General features: G+C 37.1%; 1 protein-coding gene across 4 annotated transcripts in view; it reads left to right on the top strand.

Annotated features, from left to right (window-relative positions):
* The window catches only part of Rc3h2 (ring finger and CCCH-type domains 2), a 65,178-nt gene that overhangs the window by 49,167 nt on the left and 2,782 nt on the right, over window positions 1-13,229 (top strand). The window contains exons 22-23 of one of the 4 annotated variants that reach the window (XR_005501919.2): window positions 423-2,829; window positions 4,403-5,669. The exons of 1 other annotated variant lie outside the window; for it this stretch is intronic. Coding sequence is in view for 2 of the 3 variants with exons in the window: in NM_001107839.1 (NP_001101309.1) it covers window positions 423-618 (196 nt within the window). In the remaining variant the exon portion in view is untranslated. 4 annotated transcript variants of the gene reach the window in all.

Raw genomic sequence — 13,229 nt, 5'->3', positions numbered from 1 at the left:
ACTGCATATATGTCTATGCACCATGTGCAAGCCTTGTGGCCAGAAAGGCCAGGGAGGGCATTGCTTCCCCTGAGATTGGAGTTATTGACAGTTGTGAACTGCTGCATAATATTAGGAATTGAACCACAGGTCCTCTGGAAGAAAAGCAGTTGCGCTTTTAACTCCTGAGCCATCTCTTTAGCCCCTATTTAATACATTTTTTAACAAAGAAGATAGGCTTGGGATTGGGGATTTAGCTCAGTGGTAGAGCACTTGCCTAGCAAGCGCAAGGCCCTGGGTTCGGTCCTCAGCTCCGGAAAAAAAAAAAAAGAAGATAGGCTTTTTCTGTGGGGTTAGAGTTTGAAATAGCTTTCAGAGAACAAATATGATAGCTCTTAAATTGTACTCATAGTTAATTTGTTTTCACTATCATTTTCTCTCAGGGAGGAGCAAAAACCAATTCTGCCAGTAACATCTTGCTTTAGCCAGCCACGCCCAGTGTCTATTAGCAGTGCAAGCTGCCTCCCTATCACCACATCTGTCAGTGTTGGCAACCTCATTCTGAAAACTCACGTTATGTCTGAAGAGAAAAACGACTTTTTAAAACCTATTGCAAATGGGAAGATGGTTAACAGCTGAAAGGAGGCTCATCTTTCAAATCTGTGACCACATCATGGAAGCATTTACACTAGCTTTTTATATATATAATATATATTATATAATGTATATTTTTTTTAAAAAAAAGATATTACTGGGGGCATCCATTTCCTGTGGACTCTTTGATACTTCAAGCCCTCTTGCATTAGCATTATGAAAAAAAATGAAGATTTACTTTACTAGGGTAATGTTCACTTTCCAGAAATTATTGGAATTTGGACAACATTTAACTTAAGCTTCAAGCAGCTTTTTATGAGTTTGTAGCAATCCGGTGCAGTAACTGAGCCATTTCCTATTTTAAATGGCTTCTACAGTAAATTAACAACTCAGTTATTAAACTAGCAGGATCCTACAGTGATACATCTAGTGAAAGTAGAGTTAATTAACTAACTTATTTCTATTTTATGTTTCACCGAGAGAAGTTTCCATCTCATTCCAGCTGCTTTCTTTATCTTTTTCACTGGACTTTGCATGGATTTTTCTTTTCTTTTTTTTTTTTTCTTTTTCTTTTCTGTCTTTTTTTTTTTTTTGAGAGTGGAGTTAGATGTTCTTACCATAGAGTTTTACAGGGTTATATAGTAGCTTTCTTTACTGCATTATATGTAGAAGTGTGGTGCAGTGCTTTTATCTGTAGCATTTAGTTTTTTAATTTTCCATTTTTCAAGAATAGTTTCTGCTTTGTTAATATTTATACACAGGCTACTTGTTGAAGTAATTAATTAAAAATATAACCAAGTGCCTAAGTCTTTCAGCTGATGTACTAGATATTAAATTCTCCTAAGTTATGCAGAATCGTTTTTACAATTTTGATAAATTATGCACTAATTTAATGGCAATTTTTTTAAAATGCAGATTTAAGCCTGTACATTATTGAATCTGATGACTTGGCAAAAGAATCAGGTGCTTTCAGCTTTCTTGAGAAAACCCTGTATGTAGCGTTTGCACTGACTAACAAGATGGTATTGCTGGGTCTTTAATTTAAAGAAATTAATTTGGGTGTTCGTTGCTTTATTTTAGTTAGATATTGTTTATTGTTACTTCATGTTGGGTTTAATTTTTTTTTTTGTTTTCTGACTGTTAAGTTGATAAGACTTTGAACCATGTAGTAGTAGAACATTGGCTAACATTACCCATAGTTAAAAACATGAATAATTTCTGCCCTGCCATAATGTGACTGAAGTTTTCACTTGGCATCTGAAGTATGCAGTATGTTCAACGTGTTCAACCAGCCCTGCCCCAGAGGTGTGGGTGGTAGTTTATTGAAGCTGAAATTTCAGTCAGTATTTAAAATCTGGGCTTTCCTTTCTGGTAGTAATCTAATAGTTTGTCTTTTTGTTTTTCCTCCATTTCTTTAAGATTAGTTTGACTTTTATTATTTTTTAATTAACTTCTGTGAAGTTGTTTACTCTGAAAATTGTACTGGAATATTTTAAGCCAAGCTGATCTTTCACCAGGTGTACTGTATGTAAGGGCTTCTCCTGCTAGCAAGATGCTTAAACAGGATCATGTTATTGGTCGTCTGAGCTATTTAGTTATTTTACAAAAACCACAGCATTGTATCAGAGAAGATTTTGATAAAAGTTTTGTGCACATTTCCAGGGGTGGGAGGGTTAACATTTCCCTGAAATTTCTTGATTGGAATGAGTAAATACTGGTGTTTGATACCTGTCTTAATGAACATGCTCATAAGGTGACTGATACGTTGTAAATAATACCTGAGAAACAAAGGGGTAGTTTTGATATTCTGGTGTCAGTATGGAAGATCTTACACATTTATTTAATACTCAAGTGTATGGAGATGTTTGTTTATAACATAACAGCACAGTAGCCTCGACTTAGTTTCCTTTGGTTAGTACTGTACCTTTTTGCCATGGCCAGTGCTCCCCATCCCTACAAAGACATTTTATTTATTTCACTCTGTAACCTGAAATGAAGAGGAACAAGAGTTTTAAACCATGTTACATTAACTTATTTCTGACATTATAAATTAGCCTAGGGTATTACAGGAACATGATTATTATATAATTTATATCAGAACCTTTCTATAAATATGAGCTTATTACATTTGAAATGCTTCCAATGTACTTTTTTTCTTTCTTTTTTTTTTTTTTTCTGTTTGTAATTCCAAAAAGGTTATGTAAACCAGTCTGTCTATTTCATGGATATTTAATAGTGAGATCTTCCATGTTGAAGGTAATGTATTTTTTTTTAAGATTTTAAAATTGCTATTTTGTTACAAAATAGAGACCTATTAACAGTTGAGAGCTCCTTATGTGCCCTCAGGGAAAGAGCCCTCTGTGCAACAAAACTACACGAACATCTTCAGCACTTTCTGAGGGTGATTATATACTACATAAATTGATCTTGTGTATTTAACCTTATCTTTTTAATTTTAAAGTTGAGATTTTGAAACGTGGTTGTGCTCTGCTGGAGGGGTTGGGATGCTTAGGTGTTTGCCTACTTGTTCAGTAAACTACATTTCATCAGTGGATGTGTACACCTGCCAACTTTTTTGGTGTGTCTCAAACATTTATAGTGCTTGTCTTTCAGCAGATGATCCCACAAAACAATAACTTCTCATTCTTGAATGTCTACTCTTTCTCACTAACAACATAGGAATTGTTTCTGTGTTCACATTATTCTGTATTGCATCTTTTATGTGGTGACAGCCTATTATCTCTTTTTAGTGATTTAATTTGAAATCAGGCTATTGGATCTCTGCCACTTAAGAAAGAACAGTTCATCTGACCTTTCTTCAAAATGGTACCTGCTGATGTCACAGTGGAATATAGTACAAATAGACCTAGAATGTGGCTTTTTAAATTGGGGCAATCATCTCTTAGACCCTTTTTCAAGATGGCATGGAAACATTTGGGATTAGAGGCAATAGAAAGAAACTCTGTAATGTTGGTATCTAAACTACTTGTGTTGCCTCTGGGTCTAATCAGGAAAAAAGTAATATGAAGTCTGAAAAGGCAGGGAAATAGTATAGGTCTCCTTTTTCTTTTTTTTTTTTTTAACTTGCCAGTTTTCTGAGTCCCAATTCCTAGTCTATGCCACATTCAGATGCTGTGAATATCATAGCATTAGTTTTGTGTGGGCTCCTTTCATTTTATGAATTCTGAGAGTTCTGTCTGTACTTCTAGTTGGTACCTATACAAATCAGATTCTCTTAACTTTGTCACTATGACTTATTTCAGTGCCATGCAACGAGTCAATGTATGTGGGAACAGTTGTACATTGTAATTTTCAAGAAAAGGTAGCTCTTAAGGCCAGTGGCACTGATTCTTTGCTTTCATAGCTACTTACTCTAGTAAGAGAATTCAATGAAACTTCATTAAAAAAAAAAAAACAAAAACTAAAAATTTCCCGTTGTATGTATCCCAGTCACTTTGACCCAGATTTCAAGTCGATGCTAAGTTAACAAAGCACATCCTGATTTTATATGCAGAAGATTACAGAATACAGTAATTTGTAGGTCTTCTGTGTGGGATCATTTAACTATTTGAAAAAATTGTTTAAAAATCATCTACCCAACTTTTGAATTTTAGATGTGATCAAGCCCATGTTATCTTTTTAGCCAGGGATAGAACTTGTAACCATCAGATTCAGTATGCAATCTCAGCCATGAATCTGAGTATTTCTTCCCTCACATCTTTGAGTCATTTTCTAAGCAGATTGTCACCAGTGTTGGTGACTAATCTTTAGGGAGAAAAGTTGCATTGCAGATATATATTGATGTCTGAGAACTGTTCTTGTGTTTTAGTGAATGAAGAGTACCAATGGGATCACTTACTGTAACTCCGTCTACTGAATGGCCCCTTCTGCAAGCAGAACGCAGATGAACATGCTCAAGGAGTATCCCGTTTTCTAGAGATTAAGTTTGCTAGTAACTCCTTTACACTAGCTATTTCTTTGTATCCCTTTGCTGGCAAGGGAGTACAAGGAGTCAAACCACAGATCGGAACACCCCACATTTGAGTGGAGACTTATTTTTACTCTAAGGGGAATTATTCCCCCAAGTCTGAAACTGGCAATTATTTTTTTTCTCTTACATAAAAATTTAAAAATATCCCCCAAACCAGTGGAAAACAGACACTGGCTGCACTTAGTACTGCCAAGAGCCAAGGTCATTTGCATATATTCCATCAACCTGTCAAGAATTAGGCCTCACTTTATAACCCAAGGCATGGAAGTGCATGCATTCTCTTAGCTGGGCAAACAATTATACTGTAGTTGTGATACAACACACGTGGCTTTTATTTGTACTGCACATACCCACTGTACAGCCACTTGGGAGTATCGTGGTTAGCTTGCAGCAACTGCCGTCTGCATTTATACTGTTTATTGCAAATTCTTTTCCCTGGAAGTGAAAGAAATGTTTTTCTTGTTGCATTGATTACATTTTATAAATTTGCTTAGCTGGAAAGTTTGGGAAAAGAGGCCTGTTTGTCAATTGTACAACCGATTGTGAAGCTTAGTGTGAATATTTTTACGTCTGTATTAGACATTTTCTTTGCAAATCTATTGTTCGATTGAAATGTAAATGAAATTAAAGATGGTGTACACCCATCATGTAAAAAGCAGGCACCATCTCTAAGATGGATTTAATGCTCATTTTTAAGGCATATACTCAGCTTCTATTTAAAACTATAAAATAATTCTGTACAATGAAATGGGGAATATATATGGGAATAAATTCTATTCCATTTATTTCAATTTGAATTTCCAAATTGTAATGTTTCCCTTTGTGCTATAGGAATAGGATTAAATGGGGGAAGACTAGGACTTATAAGGCCTGTATATGGGGGGAGGGCAGAGATGGAACAATGAGGGTTGTGATGATAGTGAATAGCAAAGAGTGAATTCTGTGTGTTTTTGCTGTAGCACTGAAGTGAAGAGATATTAGCTTTGGCTGTTCACAAAATAGAGCATCATGATTTTCAGTGTTTGAGAGAAAATTGATGGAAAAAGTTTGCAGTACTTGACATGTATTTGCATGCACAAAATAAAATTATTTGTCCACCTTAAAAGTTGTTTGCTTAGTGTCAATGTTAAGTTTATGGTATGTATTAGTTGTCTTGATTTTCTTGATATATCTTAATAAAGCTGGAAAGCCACTCCTTAACTAGGGCCTTAATTAATCACCTATTTTATTGGTATATCATTGGGAAGTAAATAGACCCAAAGAAATTGAAATGTATGTCTGACATTTCATTCAATATAGAGCACTTTCTAAATGGGAGATGGTGTAAAATAGATAATACTGAACTTACAGTCTTTGGGACAGATAGGAGAGATGTATTCTGTAGGCTTCAGAGAAGTTCTTAAGGATGACCTAAAATCTCAGTACCATTTTTATTGACTCCAGAGTACCTTTATCACCCAGCTGATGTCCTAAGCCCCTGTCTGTGCTGGTCTTTAAGACTATAGGTCAATGAAATGAGCACTTTCCCTGGATGCTCATAGTGTAGAAATGGGAAAGACAACCAAAGGGCCAGTTGTAGTTACGTTGAGCAAGAGGAGGTGTTTCTCTATGAGACAACCTTTGGCTAGACTTCAAATCCTGCCTAACCTTTTTACCAGTCTCAGATTACCTTCCAGACCCACTTGATATTTTAATTGTTTTATATTTGAGATGTTATATAATTTGGGAAAATCAAAAAGTAATAGAGTCAGAGTTCTCCTGTCTTTCTGTTTCTCAAAAAGGTAATAGTGATGGTAGTAGGATCATTTTCACCTAAGTAGAAAGTGTGATTAAGAGATAGGGCTTCACTGACTGATAATATAAACAACCAGTTCTCGGAGTTCTAAGTGTTATACTGTAGATTGTTGTCACCATTTCCAGACAAGACAGATACTTTTGAGAATTTGCTCAAGTTCACACTGCTAGAAGAGGTAGATAGACATTGAGTACTGTGGAAGTTACATAAGTGAATGATTTTACGATTTTAGAAAGGATACTTTGGCAGTGATGTAAAAGATGTAGCTGGAGATAGACCAGCAAGGAGGCCAGGTCAATACTGTAGGTAAGAAGTGTTGATTACATGATCAAGCAGAGGTGGAGGATGGTGAAGGACAACTGACACATTTGCTGTGCGGAAAAAAAAAAGGCATCTATACATTATTAGGGGTTGAAATTTGTTTAAAGATTACAAACTCAGGACAGACATAATTGTTACGTGCAGTCTCATAATTGTTACATGTAGACTTGAGTGACTTCACAGTGTGACTTCAGAGTATAGCAAGGAGAAAAGCCACGAAGAAGTGATCCAGGCAGAGGATGGGAGTTATTACAAGGGTCTTGTGTAGCTCGGGTTGGCCTTGAACTTACAGTTTCCTAGGTGCTGAGGTCATAGGTATATACCTTTAACACCTAGCAAGGAAAGGAAGTGTTATGAAAGAAATGAAATTTCAGGGAGATTTATAGTTAGTACCTCTTGAAATAATTATATACTTAGCAGAACAGTGGTGGTACACACCTTTAGTCCCTGCACTTGGGAGGCAGACAGGTGGATCTCTGAGTTTGAGGCCAGCCTGGGTCTACAAAGTGAGTTTCTGCACAGCCAGAGCTTCACAGAAATCTGTCTATAAATAAATAAAATTATATGCTTAATAGTAGCTCAGGTGCCCATATGACCAGGTCTTTTCTCAAAAAACCCAACCTCATTGAGGATCAGATGGGAAGTAAGGAAAGGTGTAGTTTAAAATAGATAACTAAGTCCAAGGGAATGGAGATCAATAGAAGTATTTTTTTAAACTCTATTTTTAAATAGTTACAGATTCCAAGGAAGTTACAGGAAGTACAGACATTACCATATACCCTTTACATAGTTTGTCCCATGGTAGTATCTTACACAACTAGTAATAGCAGAACCAGATCCTCGGTTTTGTATGTACTTACCTGTGTATGCCTACTCAAGCAGTCAGGAATATAGGTGGTTCTTGGGCAGTTTTCTCAAGTGTAAATTTGCTAAGACAACAGAACTGTTTTCTCTCATTCATTCTTTTAGCCCTTTAGATTCACATTGTTTTTCTTCCCATACTCTGAACCCTGTTCTCCATCTTTGTAATTTTGTCATGGTGACAATGTTATAATAAATGAAATTATACCATATGTAACCTTTTGAAGCTGGCTTTTTTTTTTCTGAATTCAGTGCAGATACCTTGAACACCATCCAAGTTGTTGCATGTATTAATAGTTTGTTTGCTGAGTAGTATACCATGGTATAGATATACCGTGGTATAGATATACCGTGGTTTGTTTTCCCATCATCCATTAAAAGCCATTTAACTTGTTTTGATTTTTTATTATTACAAATAAAACTGCTATGAACATTTTTATAAATGCTTTTGTGTGGATATAGTTTTATTTCTGAAATATTGAGCAAATAGGTTGGTATTCTTGTCTAGTCTGAAGAAGATGATTTGTACTCTAAAGCTCAACTTAGATGTATTCCTTAAAAACTCAATTTGCCAGGACTGGTGAGATTGTTCAGTGGGTAGAGCATGGGTTACTTTCCCAGAAGACCTGGGTTTAATTTTCCAGCCCCCACATGACAGCTCACAACTATCTTAACTTCAGTCCCAAGGGATCTGATGTCTTCTGGCCTCTACAGGCAGGAGGCACTCAGGGTGCACAGACACAGAAGCAGACAAAACACCTACACACACACACACACACACACACACACACACACACACACACACACACAAAGTTTTAGAAAGTTGAGTTTGTGAAAATGTATACATGATGATAAAAATAGTTTCCTGTTTTAGTTTTCTACTGTCACATAAATTACCACCCAAACAATAACAAAATAGCACTTAGAATCTCACAGATTCTGTACATTAGGAAGTTGAATGTGACTTAAAGTGATCCTCAAAGTCTTTTCAGAAAGTGCAGTCCAGAAGTTAATTGGCACTCCCATCACCTCACTGCTCCAGTGGGGGAAGGATAGGCTTCCAAGTTCACTCCTATGATGGTCGGCAGCATTTCCTTCCTTAAGAACTTTGGAATGAAGGCCTCATACTTTTGCTGGCTGTTGGCTGGAGACCAGTCTGTCCATTCCTTGCCAGATGGGCCTCTGTGGGATGTCTCATGGTAGGAGATTGGATGAGATTGGCTCATCTAAGAGCAAGCAAACGTATCCTCATGTCCCCATCACTGGCCTGCTATGTGGCTACAGGCAAGCTTGTTTGGAGGTGTTCCTGGAGTGCCCCCTTACTGAGAAGATAAATACCTTGGTGTTACTGTAAAGCAGAGGAGGTCTGACCCATACAGGTTCCTTGATTGTCAGTTCAGTAGGCCCCTATGAGCTTGGTTGTCAGACTAAGGATTTTATATTCTTTTATAGGGTCTCTTAAATTTTTTTTAAAAATATTTGTGTATATTTCTCTGTGGGGATGTGTGCATATTATTGTGGGGGTATTCACCAGAGAAGACTACTTGAATATGGGTTTAAGCCAACAGGAGGTCTTTACTAGCTGGCCAGTAACTACATTTGGGTGTTTGTAATCCCAACATAGCCCTGAACCTTTCTCAGGGTGAGTTTTTAAGCAAAAACACGTTCTGGGTTGATATACTTCGCTTAACAAGAACAGTTACCCAGAAGCAGAACTACAGAGGGCAAAAAGAAAGTTTAGTACATTATAGAGACTTCCCCTAACGATGGACTTTGATGGATTAGGCCTTTGTTTTAGTTTTGGCAAGTGAGGCTGTCAATGTGTTGAGTTTTACAGCCTAAATGGTACCTCCACCATGGAATTGTATTCAGTCAGTTGTCCCAAGGTCTGGGGCCCTGTTAGTATATGAATACAGGCATCTGTGAAGGCATGCAAAGGTGTCAGATCCTCTCAAGCTGGTCTTACAAGCAGTTATGAACTGCCTGAGGTGGGTGCTGAGAGCTGAACTCTGGTCCTGTGCAAGAACAGTATGTGCTCTTAACCACCAAGTCATCTCTCCCAGCCCCAAGTCTCTTAAAATTTAATGGAGCTCTGTTATAATTGCCATATACAGAAATAAGGAAAACACGAGTGTCTTATAAAAAAATCAAAGCTTTATTTTATGTAAGTGTTTAGCCTGAGTACAAGTATGTGCAGCTTGTGTGTGCCTGTGCTTAAGGAAACTTCTGAACCAGGTCCTCTGCAAGAGCAGCAAATACTCTTAACAGCTGAACCATCACAGCCCAGAAATGTACTTAAAATGAGATATTACCCTTACATTTTTAAGATGTGAGTTATTTATATTTTTAGTGAAAGTAGTATTAAAGTTATGAAACCAAAATTGTGAGATTTTTTTTCACGATATATTCAGAAATTTAATTATTGCTTTAAGATAATACAACATCTAAAGAATATTTCACTTAAACCCCATACCAAAGATACCATTTTAAGGTTGTTTTTTCTGGATTCAAATTAAAAAAAGACATTAATTTGTAACTAATGGAACCTCCTGCCCAAATAAAAAGAAGGTGAAAAAGAACAGGGAGAGAAGCATGTGTGCGCGGCACAGGTGATGGGGGTCACAGATAGTTAGATTATATATTTCAAGCATACCTCATACTGCTTACTGTCATTCAACTATAGGTAGACCTTTAATACAGTCTTGTATTACTGAAAGCAGGACATACTCTGGGGCACACATCGCTAGGAGATTTTGGAGCACATATCTATCATACAGTGTATGTCCGCAAACTAAGAAAGCTATGAGTCACCAGGCAATATCATCTTGGTCAGATCTCCATCATACATGCACACAGTCCTTCATTAGTCAAAGTGGCTAAATTTATGTAACAAAATAAGAGACAAAGACTTGTTATAAATATATATAAACACTATAAAAAAACAAGAAATTTGATAGAAAGCTAAATCTTGTTTCACTGGAAAACTCGAGCAGAGCAAGTTTTGAAACCCCCTCAGTGAATCTAAGCATTTATGAATGATTTTTTTTCTACTTATTTACTTCAAATTTTTTAAATTTGTTTAGTGATAGTAAATCTGATTGAAGTGTTTCTTGCTAATGCCAATTCTTTCATCATCACAAAACAAATATGACCTTTATTCTTCTAAATAGAGAATACCATTAATATATTTTACTAATATACAGAAAAGGATAATAAATCTTTATGTCACATGATACTATTTGTTCAACGGAAACTTGGTTGTCCAGTCATTCCAAAAGCCTGGAAAGCTGGCTGTGGTGGCACACACCTTTACTCCCGCACTCAGGAGGCAGAGGCAGGCTGTTTGTCTGGGAGTTTGAGATAAGTGAGTTCCAGGACAACCAGGACTATACAGAGAAGCCCTGCCTTGAAAAATCAAACCAAATCAACAAAAACAGCTTTCTACGAATGTTCATATGTACATATGTGCATATTGGTGCCTGTAGACATATGTGTGCATGCAACCGGTGTGTTCCTCAGTTACTTTCTATCTTTTATACACATTTAAAAATGTGTTTGTCTTTATGAATTTATGTGCACACCTGTGTGTAGTGGGTTTTTTTCTGGGCTCATCTATACAGTATTTTTCTTTGTTACAACAAATGACTGTATTCTTTTAATTTATCAATCAGATTTATATCAGTAAATTTTTACCCCACAAAACGTACACACAATAAACTCAGAGCCAATTGATATTAATATAAACTTCCCATCTTGATAAGACAAGTTGTCTCGTAATTATCCATCCCTTATAAGATATTCATAGCTACCTGTGTCTGTTAAAGCCACATGGATCTGGGACATTCTTTTGCTTTTCCTCCATCTTCCTCCTCCTCCTCTCTTCTATCTCTCCCGCCTCACAAAAACTCTGTGCCCACTCTCCTTTTCTACTGTCCAATCTCAGGCCTTGTCTTATCTTGTGCCTGCCTCCACCTACATACAGACATTAATCCACATTTCCCTCTTTTTTATGACTGCATTTTATTAACGTAATACAAATTTGTTTACTATTTACTTATTTGTTTGTTTACTTAATTTTTTTTAGACAGGGGTTCTCTGTGTATCCTTGGTTGTCCTGGAACTCACTCTGTAAACCAGCCTGGTCTCAAACTCAGAGATTAAACTGCCTCTGCTTCCTGAGTACTGGGACTAAAGGCATGTACCACCATGCCCAGTCAATGCAAGTTTATTATTTCGCATTTTCTGCAAGCCAAAACTCTAAGACTGAAATGAAGATGTCTGTATGTGAGGCTATTACAGAGCCTTCACATCCACCAATCCAAAAGCAATGTCCATTCCTTTCTGGAGCCTCAAGGAAGAATCCACCTACCCACTCATTCTGCTCCTCGCAATATGGCACAAGTCCCATTGTCTTGCAGGTCACCAACATTGAGTTTCTTTGCTTATTTATATTGTCCAATTCCTTTTCACATAGTTTCCTTTTCAAATTTAGACCAGCAACCAATATTATTGAATTCCTCATATATGTCAGTGATTTCTGGCTTCTGTTATGCTAGAATTCCCCCCCCACACACACACACAAACAAAACAAAAATGCCCATGTTTAAATGTGCTACAAGGTTACTTGGTTAGTTAGGATGTTATGATGTAGAGAGTTGGAATGTTGTAGATCCTGAACCAGATAATCTTAGAGACTATACTTAGCACCCTTAATAGCCATTCACTTACCTCCTGTCTGACCTCACATTCTGTGACTATCATGCAAAGCTATTTGAAATATATTTACAGAGCCCTAGAATCTACCAATCCAAAAACAACAAATGTCATTGGGTGGTGCCTGGCGCCTATAGCAGAGATTTCCCTGCTTTGCTATAATTTGCTAACCCGAATGGTTTTCTTTACTCTAACTATGCTGTCTTCATGAAACTGTTGAATGTGGTCTTTGTGACAGCCTGAATCCTGGGTCATGGTCACTCATATTTGGCTCCAGAATAAACTCTCTTCTTATTCCCTTTGAAATGAGAACTGTATTTTTGCACTGACAAGAATAATTTCTTTATTTTCAAGTCAAATGATTAGTAACCTTAATTACACCTGCAAAACCCAACATTTAACAGTGGGTTGTCACATCACATAACTGTAACAGGCCTCGTTCCAGTGCCACACAGTAAAGCCAATAATTTAATAGATAAATTGATGGTAGAACCATTATTAGCAACAAGCCAGCAAGTTGGAAGATAAAAAAGGTTTTTATTCCAAATTCCTGGAACCGCCTGGTTTTGTGTGTCAACTTCAACACAAGCTAGTCATCAGCGAGGACGGTGCCTCAGTTGAGGAAATGCCTCCATGACATCCACCTATAAGGCATTTTCTCAATTAGTGATCAATGGGGGAAGGCATAGCCCATTTTGAGTGGTGCCATCCCTGGGCTGGTAGTTGTGGATTCTATAGAAGGCAGGCTGAGCAAGCCATGTCGAGCAAATCAGTAAGCAGCATCCCTCCATGGCCTCTGTATCAGCTCTTGCCTACAGATTCCTGCCCTGCTTGATTGAGTTCCTGCCCTAAGTTCCTTGTTGATAAATAGTGGTATAGATGTGCAAGCTGAATAAACCCTTTCCTCTCTTGGTCAGACTGTTTCATCACTGCAATATAAACCCTTCGTCAGGGGCCACAGATGCTAAGGCTTCT

Source organism: Rattus norvegicus, chromosome 3, assembly GCF_036323735.1.
Source record: "Rattus norvegicus strain BN/NHsdMcwi chromosome 3, GRCr8, whole genome shotgun sequence".
Lineage (NCBI taxonomy): Eukaryota > Metazoa > Chordata > Mammalia > Rodentia > Muridae > Rattus > Rattus norvegicus.
Note: the sequence above shows the minus strand (reverse complement) of the source record. Positions and strands in the feature narration are given on the sequence as shown.